The sequence below is a fragment of the Daktulosphaira vitifoliae genome, unplaced genomic scaffold (genome assembly GCF_025091365.1).
Source record: "Daktulosphaira vitifoliae isolate Bord-2020 unplaced genomic scaffold, ASM2509136v1 Scaffold_1, whole genome shotgun sequence".
Classification (NCBI taxonomy): Eukaryota; Metazoa; Arthropoda; class Insecta; order Hemiptera; family Phylloxeridae; genus Daktulosphaira; species Daktulosphaira vitifoliae.
The window spans coordinates 68,815,701-68,840,058 of record NW_026099572.1 but is presented as its reverse complement, the minus strand read 5'-3'; the positions used below and the strand labels follow the sequence as shown (position 1 = coordinate 68,840,058).

Below are 24,358 nucleotides of genomic sequence, written 5' to 3'. Positions count from 1 at the left end.
AAAAAAAAAAAAAAAAATTCGTCAATTAAAATAATATTATTAGTAAAATTAATCAATACATAGTTTCTTTAATATTTTGAAAGTGCATTGAGTTCATTTGTTTTTCATTGACGTAATAATTGAATATACTTGAACTGAATTTTTGAAGCATAACATTTATTTCTCTTAACACTATATCATATAACAAAGTGTATTCGAAATACATTACTTATTGTCAAATCTGTACTTGTTAAACAATAATTGAATTTGATTCAATTCGGGCATGTCTCATTTTCGTTAAAATTAAAATTCCCGTGTTCCGAAAACAAAAGTTTTCACAAAAATAAGAAAATAATGGAAGGTTCACATTTCCATCTATACCTTTTATAATTTTTTTAACTGAATCTTCAAATAAAAAAAAAACGAACATATCGCGATGTAAGTACTCTAGTTTTCTGATTATAAATTGACAAATTTCGAGTTACTTGTTTATCAAGGGCTGAAATCTGTTTCAACTTTTTTCTAGTTTTTTTAATCGTAACTAAAAACGCATACGTCGACAACCGATTTCCAAATTCGAAACCGAAACTACTATTTTTAAAAGTCGAAACAGAATCTATTCATGTTTTTAAACCGGTTTAAAAACCTTAACTGAAATCAATTATTATTTAAAACCAAGACTCAAAACCACAAACAAATCAAACGGTTAAGTGCCTAATGTTTTTACATGTTTTCTAATGGTAAACATGACGTTCTTTACAATGCAATAGCGTATTATGTTGTATCTATAAAATTGAATGCATAGTACTAAGTAACATTACTAGATTAGATTTAAAATATAGAAAATATAATTTTATCTTTATTATTATAATAATTCTGAATCCAAATATCTATACTAATAGGTTTTTAATTTTATTTTAAAATCTATTTAAAAGAAGAATTATAAGTGATTTTTATTTTATTTCAAATCTTGAATAATTTGATAATTAGTTGACATTCTAATTGATTTCCTATTTGATTATCTTTTCCGGTGATCTGAACTATAAATCGATATAAAATTAATAATTTAATGACAATTATATTACACACACTTGTTCTTTCCAGTGTTTGAAAAATCCGTCGACACACTAACCAACTGTCCCATCAAGAAGAGAACAGCCATTGAACTAGGATCTCATTGCCATTAATAGTTTGCTTAAACATATAAAAATAATTAAGATAAAAATTGTTGTGAAAATATTAAGTTTAATAATTTTGTATTAGAAAGACAAAAAATATTAGATTACCTACAAAAATAAAACTGAATGTTTGTTTTCGTTAGTAATATTCAACTTGTATTTTAAAATTGACCGATAAACTTAAATATGTTTTCTCTACTTGTCTCCTTACAATAAAAATGCTGACTGGTGTATAATATTTAATATAAAAAATAAAGAATATGTATTGGTTAATTTTTTAAACATTTTATAACCTAGTCGTAATTTTAATATAGTTCACATTTATTTTCAGAGGAAAATTTGATACATTTGTTGGTTCTCGGAGAAAATCTAACAGTAATTCGAAATCAAGTAATGTATGTAATTATTCAATTGATTTATATAATAAAACTTTTTTTAAATGTCTTTCAGATACGACTGTAGTGACTGATTCAGATGGGAATGTTGAATCAGAATCTTCATTAATTGTAAAATTAGATGATACAGATGTAACAAAGTAAGTAGATATTAAATTATGATATTGTACTGTCTTAGTTTTTGTTAATTTTTTTTTTATTCGTACGTTTTCAGCTTAAATTCAATTTTTAAAGAAGAAATTAAAAAACCTCCTGTTATATTAGCCGACATCGATCTCACGGCATTGTATAATAACTTAACTAAAATACAACATTTAGAAGATGTAAGATCTATTATTTACTTGTTATAGAAATTCAATTTTTCTGCATAAAATATTCTTTATTATATCTCTTTATTAGTAAAATTCGAATATAATACTTCCGGTTTTTATGTTACTAACAAATTCTAACGTATTTTTTATTTGTTTTTAATATCTTGAGTTAGTTCTAGTATATTAAAATGTTATCAGTTTATTTCGTCTAGGATTTTAGTTGAAAGTCTGTTTTATGAAATCAATACGATAATTTGATTTTTTAATTTATTTTCGAGATAATTTATAATTTATTAAAAAGGTCTAACAGGATTGACTAATTCAACTCATCCAATAATTATTTTTATTTATTTGATGAACAGGTGATTGGGAATGATCGAACTAATTTAGATAAAATGATACAAACTCATGGAAAATTGCTAGCATCCAATATAAATTCAAACAATTGAAAAATATGTTGTAAATTATTTTCGGGTAAAATTAAATAACAATGTATCTGTGTATCGTTATTTTAATTAAATGTTTAGTTTCTATATAAGAAGTGTATATCCTTGATTGGTTTATCCAGTGACAATGTGGCTCAACATTTTAAGCGCATGTCAACATTGATAATTTCAGATTATGTATTTTAATGAATTACATAATTTATTTTTAAATGAATAAATTTACTTGAACTATTTTTATATTTTTAAACAATTATATTTATATAGTACAAAAACTACTATTAGACGTTTTTGAACTATTTATTATACATTGAGTAATTAATTGAATGATTTTAAAAGGAATTANCTATTTATTATACATTGAGTAATTAATTGAATGATTTTAAAAGGAATTATTTTACTTTTTTGAATTTGCTTTGAAATGTGTGTTATAACTAGAATCAAATTAATAAAAACGAAAAAAAATATGAAACATTCAAATATAGTTCTAAGGCTTTTGGGTAATTCTATTAATAGAAATAAAAAAATAGAGTTGTGATAAATTTTAATCGATCAACACTTTTTGTTTAATCTTAACATAATTAGAAATAATTAGAATATTTCTATATTAGCAATTCCGTAAAATGGAAATTTAACTAACAAAAGTAAGTCCCATCAAACCTTATACAGAGTGGTTCACTATGTTTTGACAAATTCAATAATTTTTGATCCAATTAATATTTTACGTTTTAAATAATTATTACACCTAAAAACTATAAAAATATAAAATATAATAGTCTTACAATTTATTAAAAAAAAATTTTAAGTTTACGAAAAGTGTAAAAAAGATAGACATTTTGTAGAGTAGATTTTAAGGAAAAATTTGATAAAAAAATATCTTATTAATTTTCAGTAGTAAATTTCCTACAGCATTTTATAGTTTATGAAATTTTTGATTTTCGTATTTTTTTTTTTTTTACAGTATCAATCATTGGAATGTATATTGAGAAAAGGACTGAAGAAAATAAAAAATTTACACTAAATAATAGGTATGCCACTTTTTCTATGCAAATTTTCATGGAAAAAAAGAAGTTTTTTTCTGTCTTTTTCTCGATACATATTTCAATGTTTGTTTAATAATTGTTTTTAATAAATTGAAAAAATATTATGTTTTATTTTATTTTTATAGTTTTGAGAGTAATAATTGTTTAAAAGAAAAATCAATATAAAACATTTAATACTGAAGATAGTCTTTAAAATAGATTTGTTAATATTATAAGTAGACAATACCATTATTAAACTTAAGAAGGCAAGATTATTAATAGATGGAGGTTTTTTTCTTTCACTTTGGATTATGAAGATAAGCTAGAATTTGAATAACAAGCCAGATAAAAAAAACAAATTCTTTTGCAAAGCTAAGTTGGAATAATTTAAAGTAGTAAGGAATAGTCATAGGTGTAGAGTAATCAATTTCTTTTAAATAATTCTGATTTTCCTCCTCTTAAAAAAAAGAGAAGAAATTAAAAAAAAATATATGTTCATATAATACTGAAAGTCTTTTTTCGGGAAATGTGTTGTCCCGAAGCGTAGTATGGTAAAGTGGACACCATATTTACTGGTAAACTCTAGTGTTAAACTATACCTGCCTTTATAGGCTCACAGATGGGTGACCATACGGTCGTTTTTACAGTAGCAAATGTACTATGTTCCTAGAAAACAACCAGAAACCACTTCATTTAAATCTTTCCCCAGTAGAATGCTAATTTAGTTTATTATTATTACTATTAGAATTATAAATGGGTAATATTTATTTCTAGCAAAAATATATGCATAAGTAAAATATATATATATGTAGTTGAAAATTAATAAATACATTTTTTTTTTAATTTCAAGATAATTATTTTGATGTATTATTTTTATCAACAAAATTTGAAAGTTGGCATTCCTACCTGCGTCACTTATCTACTCATGGTACTTAAATATCTATAAAAAAATTCTAAAAAATATGCTTAGCTTGCAATGGAAGTTAGGATGACGTTTACAATACACATTTGAGTATACATTTGCGTGCCTAAGATTCTGTGTAATAATTTTTGGTTCTCAAGGCATAGCCACACACTGGTCTCCATTTTCTAACTTTAAAAATACTGTCTCTACCAAATTAAAATTTTAAATAATAAACTGAAATGTTGTTATTATTTCGACAAAACACTGTTTTAAAAAACAATAATGAAATTGATACCAGTTTATGTTTTTTGTATAATTAATACATATTCCTATCATCATTACTGTGTAACTAGAATCAATTGTACCATAACACAATTAATAATATTAAATAATACGAGAAAAAATAGTGACTCTCTTGAAATCAATACGTACCACATTCAAAAATAAATAAATTAAACCCTTAAATAAAAAAAATATTAGATTTAAAAAAAGTCTATGGTGTTTAATGAATTAAAACTTGTCTTAATACTATCGACCACTCTGTATGTACATTGATGTATTATAAACATTGCATACAAACAAATGCTATACCTCCAAGAAGAAATTTTGAATTGGATGTGCTAGAAAAAAACATATATTACACTACCCCTTGTCTTCGTATTTTACATTAGGAAAAAATTACTGTTTATTGCTACTACCAGTTGTGTACAGTGAACGAATCAAACTTGGAAATGATAGATTACGGGTTTGATAAGTACAGTTATTGGGCATTTATGAACAAACACAGAGGTGGGGGCTATCAGTGTATGTTTCAATGTAGGTAAACGATGGTATGAGCTCATAACAAGACCTAAGTGATCTAGTACGTTGATACATGTTATGAGCTTGTACGTATGTTTATGTGTTTAATTGTGTAAGAGGAACGTGTGTGTGTGTGTTCAGTAATGTTCGTGTTCTCGTAGTACACTGGCATGGCTATTCACATGTGGTCCTTTGACCGGCCGGCTCCGTTGTCACGTGTTTCTTGGTACTGGTTCGAGGCTGTGTTGATCATCGTAGTATTGTTTTCACCGTGTACATCTCCAGTCAACGGCCAGTGCATTGAAAAGGTAACTTAAAAACAAAAATGTCGATGGAAAATTATATTTATATCAATAATTTGAATGACACCGAATTTGTGCACAAATTGCACCCGTTACACTCTGTAAAAAGTTGCTAGTAAAATGTTTATCGCCGGATATGCGATAGTCACCACGCCTCCAAGATTTTCTATTGTATACAGACCTTTTATTCGTCAATTATTAAACTTAAATCAGTGCAATAAAAGTTAATTGAAGCTTCAAAGAACGTGCGGGTCAACGTTTCTGCGACCAAATCGATTAAAAACGTCTAAGACAATTTTTTGCGTCTGTAAATAATACAAATATTTCAAATACTGTTAACGCTAAATAATTTAAAATTGTTGTGGTAAAAAAAAAATTTTCAGTACTGTAAACATAATCAGAATCGCGTCCCAGTAGACACTAGCGATAAACGCGAACGGTTGGAGCACGACCTTTGTTCTAATTTCATTGGCATTTTAAGGACATTAATTACAACTGAATTCGTGTTGTGTTAAATTTCAATGAATTTAGAGTGGAGAAAATACGTTTTCAATGATATAATTTATTTTTTATAATGTACACCACTTGATTTTACAGTTCTGAGGCATGTTAAAAACAGAATAGCAGTATAATAATAGGTAGACCATCTAAATCAGTTATAAGATCTCCTTTACAAGATGGACCTGAAAAAGGATATCATTATTATTTCCCTTTGGGTTGGCGTAATATCTTGTATAGACAGTTTATATTAGAGCGCTGGTCTATACAAGAGGTAGACTTTGTGTTGAACAGTGAGGTTATCTAGGTCATGTCAGTTATCTCCGATCTCGGGTATACGTAAGAATTCTAAAAATTGTTTGATCACTTATTAATAAAAATTGTATTATTATTATATATATATATATATATATATATATTGCATTTGCCAGCGAAATCTTTATTTATTTAATGAAAAACCCCGTTCGATACTCGTCAAATTAATTCAAATTTTCTTAAAGTATTTATTTATGTCCAACAATAGTTTTGTAATTAATTATTTGTACTTAAATTATTAAATATATACATACTACTGCCCTTCTCTGAAGTGTCAATAAAAAAAATAAAAGGACCCTATAATTTTGATCTGTGATTATATTACTGCGAATGTCAATATATAGAATGTGCTTTTGAACTGTATGAGGTCTATGCGAGTTAAGTATGTAAAACATATTAGCGTAATTTGTATGAGAACTATGGACATTTCAGTTGTCATAAAAACATTTATAATCCTCACAAATGAATACATTTTTTAATATGGACAGGGTAAATAAAGCAATGTTGCAGAGAAGCTCCTCTTCACGATTATTATCAAAAATTATAAAATGGAGAATAGGGTTATAGCCTTTACTAACAAATTTTCCAAGGTATATCTATGGTGAAATATGTCAAAAATTCTTTCTGGTAGCATACAATAATAACTTGAATTTTTTTAGTTTTGTAATTTGAATTTATCGCGGGAGAAATATTTAAAAGTATGAACTTCAATGTAAACAAATCGAACTTGAAGTAATCCTTTTTTCATTATTATAATTGTGTGTATGATAAAAGATACTGTTTTATCATATAAACAACGATTTTGCCTTTCAATTTGCAATCTTAATCTATAGGGCAATGGAAGTTCAAAAGAGAAATTTAAACAAAATATAAATAAGTCATTTAAGATTAATAACGCGTGACAGAATTGTAATAGTGCAGTATTATGTTTTGTGTGTAAGGATTTCTTTGTATTGTTCTGCAACGTATTTTCAGATTTGTAACGATGTAGATCCCAATAAGTTGAATGTCCATCTAATAGCGCACACGCATGACGATGTTGGATGGCTTAAAACTATAGATCAATATTATTATGGAAGTAAGTAATCGTATATTGAACATTTTATTTTATAGAAAATAATCTGACCATTTTACACAGTATATTTATCTAATGTTTTACTTATTTTAAACTCAAAATCGTAAAATTCAAGAAAACACTTGTAACAAAACTTTACTTAAGTGTAGTTTTTAAGTATTTTATCACATGCATATATAATGCAACTTTTTTCAGTCGTATACTAAGTTTCATACAGAGTTCAATTAACAGGGGCATAAATGAAAAAAAAAATCAGAGGACTCTATTCACAATATTATTTTAAGCATTCTTTTAAAAGTACCAATTTAGAGGTTGTGAGAGGGCTCCGGCTTTTAATTTTTTTTTACAATCATTATATTATTATACAAGACACTGAAAAGAGGGACAAAAAAAAAATGCTGTACCCTTAATTTCTTATTTTTTTCAGATATACATTAAAAGTATGTTTATCTAGTGTATTTCATAGTGATGTCCCTTGAAATATCAAAATGAAATAATAACGCTTAAAGATTGAGTAAATGACCTATGGTACATAAATCATTACATGTAAAAATCTTTTAAAAGCACATTTGGATTAATGATTTTTTAATCCACAAATATTGTCTAATTAGATAATAGACTTATGAATACTGAGTATATTTTATCAAACAATATCTCGTAACAAGAAATAATTGATTATCAGATATAATAAATAATAAATAATAAATAATTTTTTTTTTAGTTTCGATGCGAAGCTGTGGTTTTTTTTTTTTTTATTTCTGTAGCCATTTTTTCTCAGCTCTCACCGAACCGATTTCTTTCAATCATACGTCAAATATCTCAAATTGAAGACATTGCCTTTAAAAATAGAAAAAATTTCCCTTGTCCTCTGTAAATGAAGAAAATCCCTAAAACAATTAAAATTATTTAAGTCGATAAGTTATTTTTTAAATAGAAACCTTAGAAAATTTTCTTTTATTTGATATCATTTTTTTGATTCTGACCCGGTACCTATCGCATACGGGGGATTCATAATAGCAACTCTTTTTACAAAAGTTCGATTTATCAACTTAACTTTTGAAAATGTTCCGGAAATACTGTGTCCATTAAACATATGTTAAATTAAAGCTTATGTTACGTACTAAGTTAAAGAAAAAAAAATTGCTCTGACGACCTATCTTCTATGTGCAGAGGGCAGTCGAAGTTGAACAAAAAATAGGTGTTAATTTTACTTTTGGAATAATCCGCCAATTTTTTAAAATTTAACACTATCTGTTTCATACTACAATTGTGAATAAATTATTGTTAATAATAATTAATTATAATATTTTGTATAATAAATAGTATCTATCACTATCACGTACTATTACGAAAAGATATTTTTTAAAGAAAACTTTTTCACAACTTATTAGTTATTTTGAACAAAAATATTTACGTTTCAAGAGGCTTTTTTAACATTTCACTATTTTTAAGCACTTTAAAAGGTAAGGTGCTGAGTCTTCTTATGTCTTCAGACTTTAAATTTAATTAATAAGTAGGGAAAAAATTTCCGTTGTTCACATTGGTGTTGTAATTGACATGTTTTCTTACATTTTTAGCTACCTATATAATATATTACTTGTTAATAGACAATTACATAATATATTTTCATTATAATGTTAAAATCGTAAGTGCACCTCAGTCAAACACAGGAAAAATTATACAGGGTGTACATCAAGTAAGGAAACATATAAATTGTTATAAACAATGAGAACAAAAGAAACTCGTTTCCTTACTTACTGAACATTCTATATATGTTATGTGTATTGTTCATTTTAAAATTAAGTATTTTTTCCCAAAATATTTAAATCATTATTATTTGTTTGTCCTTAATGTTTATTTTAGAGAAATTTTGAAATATTTAATGTTTTTAAAGGTAATAAAGTCCATGCACCATTCGGAGTACAATATATTTTGGATTCTGTAATATCTGAATTATTGAAAAATAAAAATCGTCGGTAAATATGCGTTATTCTATATTTTTAATTAGTTTTAATGTGCGCGAAATTTAATTTTAAAACTTAATCTTATATTATATTTTAATTGAAGATTTGTGTTTGTGGAAACGGCATTTTTATGGCGTTGGTGGGAAGAACAGGATGAATGGAATAGAAACACACTGAAGTCTCTAATAAAAGAAGGACGAATGCAGTTGTTACATGGTGGCTGGGTAATGAGTGATGAAGCGTTACCTCATTATTCTGCGCTCATTGATCAAATGACGTTGGGTCTTAAGTGAGTAATTAAGCATAAATGAATTTATAAATTAAATTAACAAACAAATAAATTCAATAAAATATTATGAATATGAATTAGATTTTAAACGAGTTATTGGTTTTCGATCAATATTTCCGTTTTGTTTTGGAATAAAAAGAAAACATCGCTCTAGAAACTAAAATAAACTTAAAGTAGATTTAACATTAAAGTTTTTTTTACCCGGATATTTCAAACCACTTAAACTATCAGTAAATTAAAAAAAATTCCCTCAATTGAAATTGTTGGATTTATTGAATCAAATGTAATTAAAAAAAAAAATAACGTTTTTAATCTCTGATGTTTTATTAGAAAACAGTTATTATGATAACCTGGCGAATTAAGATAAACAATTGGGCCCGTATTGAAGGATGGTTCAGGGCACAATAGCTTTTAACTTCAAAAATAATTTTTAAGGATCAATCTCAATATTAATTAGGGGCCTACAATTACAATCACATAAAGTCAATCAACTTTTTTGTACCAATATTGGTAGTTTGTCATAAAAAATATTATTTTACGAAAATAATCATGAAAACGAAAGATTTTACTAAATAATAGAATTAATAAATTAACTTAAATATTAAAACCTATCTTTTATAATCTTAATTTGAATAAATAAGATTAGTTGTGTCAAAAACTTATGTAGAATATAACATAATTTTGCGGCGGAAATAATCAAATCAATAATACAAGTGACATTTATTAAAATAGATTTAATTGAGGTAATTTAGTCAGTCATTGTTTTAAAGAAAATAATTGACTGTATTTCTTTCAATACTTAATACTGTATGTCTAAATAAAAAACCAACACAGTGAGGACGTGGTATAGCTGTGAGAAATCTAAATGACAGTGATTAACAATATTACCATAAAATGCTTATTTGCTACTTTGTTAAATTTCACCATAATTTGAGTATTTGTAATTTCTTAAATAATTTATATGATTATATCAATTGAAACAAGTATATCCTAAGTATAGATTAACTAAAAATTTACACGAGTGATTTACTTGTTTTATTATTTAACGTTATATTAAATTTAATTTCTTAAATTTTGTTTAAAAAATATTGCACCAAAAAATACTATAGTACATATCAGTGATAACTAATAAGTACAATAGTGCTAAATTAAATCAAATTAATTATGAAAGTTACTTATTAAAAATTAGTTTTATGAATACGACAAACACAGTGTTATATAATAACCTATCGAAATTTTGGCTTCACTAATTATATTCTCATAGTAAATAAATCGAAATGTTTATAATTTTTAAATAATAACGTGCGGTAAATTTTTTTAAATTTAGAACAAGTTTCAATTGAGATTTTCCAGAATATTTTTTAAAAATTTAAAATTAAATAATATTTTGGTAATAACTGCGAATTTTTTAACATGCCGATTTTTTATTGCAGAACAATATATGGGAAATAATATTTTTTTAACTTTATAATTTACTTCAGATGCTTTATTTGATACACGTTAAGAGTTGTTAAACATTCTGAATCATTTTCAAAAATTGAGTCAAAAAAAAAATTTAAATGCGTATGAAGTCTCTTTCAAACTCTTCCTGTACTTGGGTTTTTTTATAGATTTAAAGTATACCAAAAGAATGTTTAAAAAATGTTTACTTCCGTTTATATTGAACTTATAGATATAATTAGGATCATTGCTAAAAATAAAGTTCTAGCAATTCAATTAAAATGCAGAAATTTTTTTTTAAATGCCATTTTTTGGTATTGAGATTTTTCAAATAATAATAATTTTTTTTTAAATTTAAAATTTGGGCGGGTTTTTTTAATTTTTTATGAAGATAGATTCAACTTGATTGAAATTGGGTTCTTTTTACGTATAGACTAACAAACAATGAGAGCTGAGAATTGAAAGAGCTGACAGACATAAAAAAAAAACATCATGGTGTATCAATATATTCTGAGTTTTGCATCGAAGCTAAAAAGTAATAAAAATAATTTAAGAATTGATTATTATAATTGTAATTGTGTAATAATTAAAAAAGAAAGAAAAGGCGAATTAGGGCTAATATTGAATAAAAAAAAAAGTTTATTGGAATAGTAATGATTATAAATAAAGTAAATTAAATAATATTGTAAGAGAGAAACGATAATTCATAATAGGAAGCTGTTCTTACACAGGGTTTTTTAAGTTCAATTTAATTTAATTTATAAAATATTAATACTATTAAAAATTGATTAAAACTATTCCGAATAGTAATTTTAAGCTCTTACTAAGTTCAGATTTTGTACCAGTGTAGCTGCTAATTATTAGCAGTATTATTATTATTTATCTTTTATGTATAAAATAACTATAGTTTAAATACATTGTGTATTATTTTAGTTAAGATTCAAAAATTTATTTAACATCGGTAAACTAAAATTATCAAAACTTCTATCTGAAATTGTTGGGTTGTCACTAATACATAAATGTTAACATTCAACGATTTCATTTTATGAAAATTACCTTATTTAAAAAAAAAAATTGCAATTCCTCTAATTGAAAATAGTAGGAAACAATTTTTATATTTTTTAAATTTTTAATTAAATATTAATTATTAATCAAATATGATAAATAAAACTTAACTATTCTTAGAGTATTGATTGGATATAAATGAAGGGTAGAGGGGAAAAACGGGAGTCCATTTTTATAAAAATTTTCAGGAGAGCGAAAACAAAATTATAAATTTTTATCTTTATAATTGCTATATTTTTTTACAGTTATATCACGACTGTACTGTGTTATTTTAAACTGAAAATTTAAATTTGATGTTAGGTTTCTCAACGACACATTTGGAGAGTGTGCAAGACCTCGAGTGGCCTGGCAAATAGATCCATTTGGACATTCAAGTGAGGTAGCAGCTGAATTTGCACAAATGGGATTTGATGGTTTAATCGTAGGTAGAATTGATCACGAGGACATTGCAGTTAGGAAGTCTGAGAAGAAAATGGAAATGTTATGGAGGCCAGATGTAAATATTGGTAAATAATAAATAAAATATTATTTTTAGATAAATTAACATTGAAGTTGTTAACACTTTATGTACGATACATTTTTAAAAATTTCAAAAAAAGAAATAGAAATACATTTTTTATAGCATTAATAGTGTCCCGTATATACTTTTTGCTGTGGTCACATGTTAAACCCCAAAGAAATACAAAAATTGGTCAAAAATATTGACGTGCATTAGCAAAATGAAGTTGTCCATTATTAAAATTTCTATACATTCAAGTGACTATGAAATCGTTAAAACAGTTTATAAATGTTTTTATAACGACTAGAAAACGAATTTATACGTTTTATATATTATTTCCAAAAATGTCAATTTTCTTCTAAGTCAATTTAAATCATCTACTTCATATATGTTTCAAATTATCAAATATTGATAATTTAATGTTTAAGTATTTGCTTTCTAAAATTTTAATTTTTATGTTTCTAAGGAAAAGATGGCGAACTATTTACAAGTATTTTATATAACTTATACGTGGCACCAGAAGGATTCTGCTTCGACGCATATATGTGCAATGACGACCCAATTTCAGACAACCCAAAACTTCACGGCTATAACGTGAATGCAAAAGTAAAGCTTCCGATTAATTTAAAGTTAAAAAAATAAACAAAAAAATTTTATAAATTAAAATGATATACCAACAAAAACTATAACTTTTAATCTACTTGATATTTTTTATGCATTCAATAATAGAAATTTTTATAAACAATGGAAAAACTTTTTCATTATTTTTGAACACACTTTATAGGTAAAATAATTATTCGAATCAAATTATATACCTAAACTGATTTTTTTTATACAAGAAAAGATTTTCAACTTACTTATTTTGCAAAAACATTCCAAATAAAAACTCCTTTCAAAATTGAAAAAACTGAATACTTTTAGTTATTATACTAAATTTATATGAATGATAAAAAAATGCATATAAAATAAATTACTCTAAATTATTATGAATGTATAATTATACAATTTATAAATATCAAAAAGCTTAGTAAATCTTTAAAAAGTTCATAGTATTAATATTATTAATAGTTAATTATGTGTTTCTCGGGAAAGGTAGAAAACTTTGTAAATCACGTACTAAAATATGCAGCAGCTTATAAAACGAATAATATAATGATGCCGATGGGAGGTGATTTCACTTATTCAGTTGCATCAGCTTGGTTTCGAAACATGGATAAATTAATAAAGTAAGGATCTTATAGACCATGTTGTCATTCTAAATTCTATTTTACCCTTTTGTATTGAATTTTATTTTGCAATGCACATAAAATTTTTTTAATAAAAATAATATATAATGCTTAATTATTAATTTTTAACTACATTCAATGAATGCAATATGAAGACGCCTGATGTGAGTGTGAATGATGTGGGAGATCGTGTTAAGTGGAAGTTTAGGATAAAGGTGGCCGGCCCCAAGTAGTTGAGATAATACTAAAGAAAAAACAGATGATTAATTTTTAACTACATTTAATTTTTATAAATATCTTTTGCTGAATGTTTTTGAAATTTTTTGTTCAAAATATGTATCTTTAAACTGATTCAAGTAATAGGTTTAAGAAACACAAAAATAATTTTATCAATTGATCGTCGTCATTTGCAGTCAAATACATTATTAAAAAGTAATAGTAAAACTTAAAACAGCAATGATTAGCAGAAAAAACTAAAATAATTAAAATTAATGATGAATTTACTATTTCACTTCTATATGCAAGAAAGTTGGCTGAAAAGTTATAAAAAGTTAAAGTATAATTATAATATATAATTATAATTATATAACTGAAAAGTTATATATTATTTATATTTTAGAATGCATTAGCTACAAAAATAATCGTAGTAATAATAGTGTGGGTGACCATATAATGTCACATAACTTGCCTCTTTACTAGTTCCCTGGGCCATATTGAGGTTGTCAGGTTGACAGTCGGTGTGAAATTCTGATAAGTCGTTAAGGCAGAGTTTTTGATTAGATACAAAAATCATACGTAAAACTAGTTAATCGGTATTGATTTCGTTATGTCTTAAAGAGTATTGGTTAAGTATCTTTTATTTATCATGTTTAATAAAAATAAATGCATGAAATTATAAAAGAACTTACAAAATGAAATTATCTCCTTAGTCTCCATCCCCTGCTATTTGGGGTCAATTCTCTTATGATTTGACAGAATTTTTACACCGACTGTCGACCTGGCACAACTTCATTATGGCTGCATCAGCAAGTAAGAGGTCTGGGGATATGTCATTGTTCAAGTATTGTTAGCTATCTGGGAATCAACAGTAAACAGTGCAGCTGAACATCAGCGCTAAGGCGGCAGCTGAATGATTCTCCACTGCGCCACATCATGCGAAAATAGATTGATTACAATAAAAAAAAAATCAAATTTTTCAGGCTTATAAAAAATTGAATGAAATGGCATTAATAAAAAAAAGTATATATTTTGATTTAAGTTTAATTTAATGAGTTTTGATAATGTAAATGATAATATTCTGTTTTATCTTCCACTCGGATAAATGTAATTTAATTAATGATGGTTATTTACAGTAAATTATTTATAAGTTTGTTCATTTTTTTTAGATACGTTAATACAATGAAACCTGATATAAATGTATTGTATTCGACGCCTGAGTGTTATTTAAGAGCTTTACAAAACATTGAAAATGTCACATGGCCGCTTAAAGATATTGATGATTTTTTCCCTTACGCTCACGATGAACATTCGTATTGGACAGGATATTACACTTCTCGATCAAATTTGAAATTTATGATTTCTAAGGCAAACAACTTGTTACAGGCTAGTAATCAAATTATGTTCAATATTGAAATATTTTAAAAAAACCTCAAAATAGTTTTTCATAAATTAAATAGCCTGATGAATTTTAAATCTAAGTAGAAGATGAAGTAATTTTCTTAAGAACAAAACAAAATCACATTTTACTTCACTACATCATACATTTATTCACTACATTTATTACATAGTTTTTATTATGTAATGTTTTATTTATAATAGTTTATTTTATTTATTATGCAATTTTTAAATGTTATAGTAAGCAACATATTAGAAATCTATATCGATTTTATAAAATTTGATTATTCATTTATTTTTGGAACCAATCACTCAAAGTAGTCGATTGTTAACATAAAACAATAACCACGAAGGATAATTTTACGTTGAATAGGTGATAAAACAATTTAGTTCCGTATTAACACAAGAGCATGAAGAACAAGTTCAAAAGCTTTCTATGGTCGTAGCTCAATCGCAACATCATGACTCAATCACCGGGACAGAAAAACAACATGTGACAGACGACTATGCACTGTACTTGGATGAGGGCATAACCGATTCTCAAAAAGTAGTAACCGCTACTTACAGGTTAACAAAATTTAGTTTAATAATCAAATTCGTAATGATGTTTAAATTACACTTCATTTTACTATTATAATCATTTTTTTTTATCTTATAACGCGCGCAACAAAATTTCAATTATTTGTTATATTGTAACTTTTACTTCAAGGTTAACATTTTTATTATTGCGAAATTCTTATAAAAATAACGTGAAAAATGTACGAGACTAAAAAACTATTTTCATAATTGACAATAATTCAAAAAGTATACAAATATAATGTTCTATTGTTTCAATTTAAATATATTTTTTTTATGTTTAATTATAATTATACATCTTTAAGCTCATAAAAAATACATTGCCGTAACCATAGGGAAATACTTATTGATAAATTAATTCTTTATTAAATCAATGATTAAAAATCAAAACTTTTTCTGTTATTTAAAACAAATCATTTGTTTCTACGTTATTTATTTACAAACATATTTGCGGAAGTTTAATGTTTTGTAAGTAATTAAGAAAATTGAGAAAATAAATAAATTTGAACTTTGATGCTATGAATTTCACTATTTAAATCATTAAAAGAGTATTTTATAATAGGTTTTCATTGAGTTTGTATAATCTGTTTAACTTAAATCATAACAATAAAACTTTTTGTAATTTAAATAAGTTTATAGATATCGTATAATTTCATTTTACAAACTACAATATCTATATAAGAAATATTATAAGTTATTATTTATGACTTAGTAGGAATTTGAAGTGAATGGTTTGGGTGATTTGAGTCTATCGTCACAAAATATTTATTACAGGAAATGGTTTGGTAACGAATACCCTGAACAACGTTATTGTAAATGGCTCAATGTCAGCGATTGTGAAGTATCTGAAAGTAGCTCTAGATTTGTTGTTACTCTATACAATCCATTATCACATAACATTTCTTTGCCAATCCGAATACCAGTTAAATACGCCAAATATAAAATCACCGGGCAAAATGGTAATGCAAATGCGTCAGTAAAATATTACCCACTCATTTATATTAGTGTCAATATTAGTTGCCATTTATATCGTAATTACAGATGTTAACATCGAGCATGAATTAGTAGTATCACCCGGACAAATTTTCCGAGCTGCTGGTCGTACTTCAAATACCACACATGAGTTGGTTTTTTTTGCTAAAGAAGTCCCACCATTAGGCGTCAAAAGTTATCACATAGAAAAGCTCAATGATTTGAACACTCCACCATTACCGAAGCCTTACAACTCCTCGGAATCAGTGACTATTAGCAATGGGGTAACGTGCAAGTTGATAAAATACTTTACGGACCATTTATTTTAATATTGTTTCAATACTAAAATATTATTTTATGTTTACTTGTATCTATCAAAGAAATTAACCGTAAGTTTCAACGGTACTACTGGACTTATAGAACGTATAGAGAAAAATGGCGTCAATCATACTTTTCAGCAAAATTTTTTTTATTATGAAGCAATGAAAGGCTACAACTATAATGCTGATAATCGTGCAAGCGGGGCATATATCTTTAGGCCTGCTAAAAACCAGGCCACAGCTGTTTCCAATAAACTTGCATTGACTATTCATAAAGGTCTGATAACGTTATACTATTATTTCATAATATTTGACTTAAGATAAAGGTAACATTATAATGGTTCTTTAAATATTTTATTCGTTTAATATTTAGGAAGATATGTTAGTGAAGTACACCAGACAATCAGTCCATGGTTAAGTCAAGTTGTTCGTATTTATGACCAAGAAGAATCGATCGAATTCGAATGGTTTGTTGGGCCAATACCAATCAGGTAACCCATTAAATTTAGAAATCAGCGCGTCTTAGAAATTATACAAATTCACAAAATAACATTATAGTGATGATATGGTTGGGAAAGAAGTGATCACGAGATATTCTACTAAAATCGCATCTAATGGTACGTTTTACACTGATTCTAATGGTAGAAGATGGATGAAAAGGAAATTAAATCATCGTTCCTCATGGAATTTAACTTTAACTGAACCAGTATCTTCAAACTATTACCCCGTGTCAACAAGTATAGCAATAAGAGACTCATTTTATCAAGCAACAATTATAACTGACCGAGCTCAAGGTGGAACCAGTTTAGAAAATGGAACAATCGAACTCATGGTAAATAAATAAGTTATGCTTGATCAAATTTATGATTTTTTTAAATTGTTTTTTAACTTAATTTAATGATATTTTTATTTTATTTAAAAATCACTTATTACTTTAATGAAATATTTTAGCTTCATCGTCGATTATGGTACGACGACAGTCAAGGAGTTAGTGAGCCGTTGGATGAGAATCAATTCGGAGAAGGAATGGTATCAAGAGGAAAACACATTTTACATTTCAATGAACTCGACAAAGCTGCTAAAGTACACAGGCTCTCTGCACTCCATACAGTGTTGCAACCTGTTCTATCATTTGCTTCGACATCTTTGCCATCAAATGAATGGAATGCAAAATTCAATACCTCAGTATATTTTTACTTTAATAGTTTCAAATAGAAACTTTCTTGTAATATTTTATATTTTAGATTAGTTTATTGAATACTTCCTTACCTATTAACATCCATATATTAAGTTTGGAACATTGGAGGAAAAACCAATTGCTATTGAGATTAGAACATATTTTTGAAAAAGATGAAGACAGGTTTCTATCATTACCCGAAAATGTTAAAATTCAAGTGAGTAATATTTTTATTGTAACATATAATTTACAATTAATTACAGTATGTTATCTAAACATTTTTTTACAAATGCGCATTTATATTTGATACTGAATCAATTTTATAATTATTATGGTTTAGACTCAAATATAATCCTCGAATACTGATCTATTTTGACTGATAATAGAGTAAAAAGTTTCATACAAGTAGGTATTAAAATTCATATGTTTATAATTTCAGAGTTTGTTCAAACATTTAAACGTCGTAGACTATAAAGAATTGACACTTGGAGCAAACATTGCTAAAGAAGCTCTAGATCGATTTACTTGGAATCGTAATGATAAAACACAACTATCAACTCCAGATTCAGACTCATTAGACATTCTACTAACACCAATGGCCATAAAAACTTATTTACTGACAGTAAAAGCTCATTAATGTACATAAATATTTATTTTTTAATAACTAAACTATTATAAAAGATCAACAGTACATAAATAATCATTAAAATCTATAAAGTTAGTATATATTTTAGAAAAAATATTTAAAGAACTAATCATTAACATTATACTTTCATTATAATTCATTTTTATAAAAGATTGATCGAAAAAAAAATAGATAAAGCAAAGCGTACAAATATTATTAAAATTTTAGTGTTAGTATCATTGTAATATCATTAAAACCTTGAAGCCTGCATTTTTTTAAAGTTAGAACTTATTACAATTTGTTAGAAATTTCATTGTCTATTTTACAATTTTTCAAAACTCAAAAGATACAAACAATTTTAAAATAAAATTTTTGTTTATTATTACAAAAATGTTGACAAATACAGATATATTACAATTAATATAAATCCATTTTTTTTTTCATTAAAAATATTTATTCAATCAAATGTATTAAATGGATATCAAGTAAAATTTTCATAAATGTGTTTAAAAAAAATGAAAAATAAATAAAAATGTATGTTCTAAGTTTTTTAAGAATTGTCTTTCAGTGTCTGATTAATAAATGTACTAGTGGAAAATTATGTGAATTTTAGAAAATGACAAATATTATGGCGCTGGGCTAAAAAAATTTGATATCACATTTACACTTTTTGTTGAATCATTTAAAAAATAATCCCTCTATATTATTAAATGGTTATCATATGTTAAGAGATTCTTCCAGTTGTTAAAGTATAAAAATATAGTTTATGAATGAAATAACAGCATAATTTTACTCTTTAACTTTGTTTAAAAGATTGTATTAATGTTACCACGATGGTTTGATGTGATAAAAGAATAAAGACTTATTTTTATTATAATAAATCAATGGATTAAGATGTATGTACTTTTTATACTCAATTACAAAAAAAAAAACTCAGCACAGGGGGTTGCGGCACAATGGTGACGTGGCATAGTTGGATCAAGTATAATATCTGACAGTGATTAAAATCACTATAAAAAAAAACGCTTCGATGCAAATCTTTAGAAAGTGTTTAATTTTAAAAAATTGGTGGATTATTCCAAAACCTACATGATCAACTAGTTCCTTATTAATATCTTGAATGAAAAAGGGATTATTAAAAAATATTATTTCTCATGAAAAAATTGTGTTGATCCATACACTTTTGAATAAGTTATAGCATTATAAAGTTAAAAATGTAAAAAATAAAATCGAGAATTTTCACACGAAAATAGCATTCAGTAGCCATTTTCACCGTGAAGACAAAATTATCGTAACACAATAAAATAAAACGAGGTAAAGGTGTAAATGTGTAACTATGTAATGTGTATATGAAGATGAATATGAGGATGTGGTGCCTGCTGTCTAGGTATTCACGTGCGTGTTGTCGTACAGCAGTCACGGTGCTCGGCTGACACTCCGGGTTAGCTGTGGGTGTCGAAAGGCTGTTGTTATAGGAAGGAAATCAGGGTAACACCTGGGTATAAGGTGCAGACGAAGTGCAAGACATAAGTACTTGGCGTACCAGGTGAGGAAAAATAACAGAGTACGAGGTGCAGACGAAGTGCAAGACACAAGTACTCTGAAATGTTGTGGAAGAGAGTAGATAGGTTTTTAAAAGGAATAAACAAAGACTTTACTTTAAACAGTAAGCCGGACAGCGACAACCGAGTACTGAGACTGATGAATGACACAAGGCACTGGAGTCGACTGACCACGATGGTCAGGTCTATTGGGTTTTTATAATAATTAGAACTATTGCCAATTTGGCAATAAATATTATTTATTAATTCATCAGTCTCAGGCAGCGGATGTGCTGTCTGTATTTTATTGAAATAATTCTCACGATTATGAAAACGTGACACCATCACAAAATATTTTTTTCAAAATAAAGTATATTATATTATCTTTAATTTAAGATATATATATAAGAGTGTCAAACTTTCCGGAACACTTTCATAAGTTAAGTGTAAAATTTTTTGTGAAAAAGTTGTCATTTTAAATACCCTTTGTGAGCAGATAAAGGGTCAGCTTTATAATAAAAATATACCAAATGGTAGGTAAAGACATCAAGCATCTATAAAAAAAAAAAAATTTACTGAATCATACATTTTCCAAAAAGTTAAAGCATTAGTAAGTTAAAAATATAGAAAAGAATTTTTTTACAAAAATCGTAATTTTTTATTAACTTTGATGTCTATTTTAACCACGAAGATAAGTTCAGAAGTCAAATTTTTTTTTTCCATAATAAAGTATATAACATTACCTTCAATTTAAGATATATATAAAAGTGTCAGACCTTCCGGAACACTTTCAAAAGTTAAGTTGAAAAAGTTCTACTTTCTATATGCATTTTTCAGAATTGAATACCCACCGTATATAAGGAAATAGTCTGATTTAAAAAAAAAGTATGTCGAATGAAAGAGGTATATAAATATTAGTTCTTATAAAAAAATTGTATTGATCTATACATTTTTCAAAAAGTTATAACATTTTAAAGTTAAAATGTAAAATATAAAATCGAGAATTTTCACACAAAAATAGCATTAGGTAACTATTTTCACCGTAAAAACAAAATAAAGTCCGAATTTTTTTTTTCCATAATAAAGTACATTACATTAGGTTTAATTTAAGATATATATAAAAGTGTCAGATCTTCCGGAACATTTTCAAAAGTTAATTTTTTGTGAAAAAATTGTCATTTTAAAGCCCTTGCTGTGGGCAAGTAAAGGGTCAAATTTATAAAAAAATATACCAAATGAAAGGTAATGATATCATGCATCTATATAAAAAGATTTCGAAAATTAAAGCATCGAAGCTAAAATTATGTATTGCATACACATTATAGTAATTGATATTTTAAAATATTTAAAGTGCATTATTTTGGATATATTTTCTCAAGTATTTAATAAATTTGCTAAAAAAACTTTCTAATTTTTATTAGAAAAAGAATATTAGATAGTATTTTACTTTACCTAACAGATCGTCGATATGCTAGTTTAAAATAAAAAAATAATAATATTTAACAATGATTACCATCGTTATAATTATATTCTTTATACGAGTAAATGGGATTTTACTAAATATTTAATCATAGCGAATGAAGTGTCATTACTATTTCAATTATTTAAGTTATAGGATAAAGCTTCTTAACGTATAGAAATGTATACATTTAAGAAGCCATAGAAACACAATTATGCTTTTAAGAAACCATAGAAATGCAATAAGGCTTTTAAGAAGCCATAAAAATGCGTACATTTTTGAAAGCCGTAGAAATGCAATAACAAATTTTAAGAAGCCATAAAAATGCGTACATTTTTGGAAGCCGTAGAAATGCAATAACAAATTTTAAGATGCCACTAAAATGCATACATTTTTGGAAGCTGTAGAAATGCAATAACAAGTTTTAAGAAGCCATAAAAATGCATACATTTTTGGAAGCCGTAGAAATGCAATAACAAATTTTAAGAAGCCATAAAAATGCATACATTTTTGGAAGCTGTAGAAATGCAAAAATTTTTCATTTTTGGTTTAAATTGTAACTATTATTAGGATGAATATTATATTATTCTATAAATAGAAAATATATGTAATATATTATAGATTAGAACGCATTTTAGCTTCGATGTGAACCGATTTTTTTGGTCTATGATTATAAAGAACTCTTGTTTTAATCTAGTAGAATTTAGCTTCACTAAAAATAAAAAAAAATTCCTCTCATTTTTAAAAATTGTAAAAAAATAATTCAAAATTATGCTAAGTAACAAATGGCATTTTTAAAGTTTAATTTCTATATTTCAAAACTTCTATAACTTTTATTTTTAAATGCTATTCCAAATGAAATTTTAATAGAGTATGCTAGAATAATAAGCTTTCTTTTGGTATGCTTTTTGTAAATACTCAAGTATGAGTAGCGACCACCCTTTTATGAAAACAATTTCTTTAATTCGTGTTTTTGTATGCACTATTCAATAATTGTAAACAAAATGTTAAGTAGTAACAACACAAAAAAAAAATTGAAATAAATTTTATTAAATACCACTTTTGTTTCATACATATTATTCATGAATAAACATATACATAGATAATTCTAATCATTACTTTATTCGTTCCTTGTCATTTTTCTTTGGAATTACAATTAAACTTTACACACACTTTTTTACTGATCTTTGATTCTTAATAATTGTTTAAAATATTTTAGTCAATTTTCTAATTCAAACTTTTTTTTAGTCAATACTATAATATTTTAAAAATATAAACCATCAAACGTCGCCTTAAAATAATTATTTTCTAATTATGAGTCATCCTTTATGTTAACTTATAACTTCTATTTTTTGTTTGTTTATTCTTTCATTAAATATTGGTAACTTATTTGTATTTTACTTGTTAAATGTAAGAGTGTTTATAAAATAATAGTAAAAATTTATCACCATAAAATAACTTTACAATCTTCTTGTTATATATGTTTAGGTTTATCAATTTTTACTGAAATAATTAGTAATTTTTCTTTTTGTACTACAATAATTTAGAGATAAGAGACGATCAATATACAAATTAAAAAATATTTTGAATCTTACCACTATAAAACTTTTTTTTTGCGAAAAATATGTTAGTGTCCTCTAAATAATTCATATATTTTTGTTTATATTATTTTCACTATTGTAATTCTTAACAATTGAAACAATTGTGTAAAGAAATTCTGTGAAATATTATTTGGATCAAAAGTTATAAGAGTTTTTAATTAGATTTGAATAACTCTGTATAGAAATAAATAAAACAACAAGAAAATAAATCATAATAAAGCTCTTCTTAGTACCAAAAACAAAAAAAGTGTTGTTTAAAAATTGTTAAAAGAGGCGTGACTGAAAACTTACTCTTTTTAACACAAATAATATGTAACTAGCCTGAATTATATTGATGTCATTTTTTAAAAAAATTATATGTTAATTTTAGAAATTTCAGGAGAATAAAATCAAATTTTCAAAATTCCAATGTTGTTTTATGCAAATTTTTATTTTTGAAGTGCAAAAATCATACCATACCGATAAAATAAGCACACTAGTTTTGGAAGATTAATGATAACACCTTCTATTACACATATAATTAAATCAAAATTGTTTTAGTCAAAAGAAAATAAACTACTACCCTTATATCTAGGGCGAATTATAAACTTCAAACTTGTAGAATAAATGAGGATATGGCTTATTTTATTTTTAGTGTACCCTCGATAGATAATATAATTTGTTATTATGAAATGTCAAATTTGGTAAATATTTTTAAGAAAAAATTTAATACTTAAACAAGTTTATTGATTTCAAACGTTCAAATTTATTAGAAACTGTTAAATACA

General features: G+C 25.7%; 2 protein-coding genes across 2 annotated transcripts; both read left to right on the top strand.

Moving 5' to 3' along the window:
- Window positions 1-1,483: 1,483 nt before the first annotated feature.
- LOC126895196 (uncharacterized) lies at window positions 1,484-2,609 on the top strand (the record flags this gene model as incomplete). Its single annotated transcript, XM_050666803.1, has 4 exons — window positions 1,484-1,547; window positions 1,608-1,692; window positions 1,767-1,875; window positions 2,226-2,609. Coding segments are annotated over 4 exons (345 nt in total), but the record flags the coding sequence as incomplete, so codon positions are not given.
- A 2,471-nt stretch (window positions 2,610-5,080) lies between these two features.
- LOC126895070 (lysosomal alpha-mannosidase-like) lies at window positions 5,081-19,367 on the top strand. Its single transcript, XM_050666541.1, has 17 exons — window positions 5,081-5,341; window positions 7,124-7,226; window positions 9,118-9,199; window positions 9,291-9,476; window positions 12,282-12,487; window positions 12,947-13,086; window positions 13,573-13,706; window positions 15,092-15,308; window positions 15,694-15,887; window positions 16,671-16,855; window positions 16,938-17,152; window positions 17,249-17,465; window positions 17,562-17,679; window positions 17,747-18,020; window positions 18,140-18,373; window positions 18,433-18,582; window positions 18,805-19,367. Exons 1-17 carry the CDS (start codon window positions 5,204-5,206, stop codon window positions 19,000-19,002), a joined length of 2,991 nt encoding a protein of 996 aa, XP_050522498.1. The 5' UTR covers window positions 5,081-5,203; the 3' UTR covers window positions 19,003-19,367.
- Window positions 19,368-24,358: the final 4,991 nt, after the last annotated feature.

Coding starts and splice junctions, on each gene's coding strand:
- LOC126895070 (XM_050666541.1), top strand. CDS start 5,204: ATGGCTATTCACATGTGGTCCTTTGACCGGCCGGCTCCGTTGTCACGT. Junction 5,342..7,123: donor ACGGCCAGTGCATTGAAAAG/GTAACTTAAAAA, acceptor ACGTATTTTCAG/ATTTGTAACGATGTAGATCC. Junction 13,707..15,091: donor AACATGGATAAATTAATAAA/GTAAGGATCTTA, acceptor CATTTTTTTTAG/ATACGTTAATACAATGAAAC.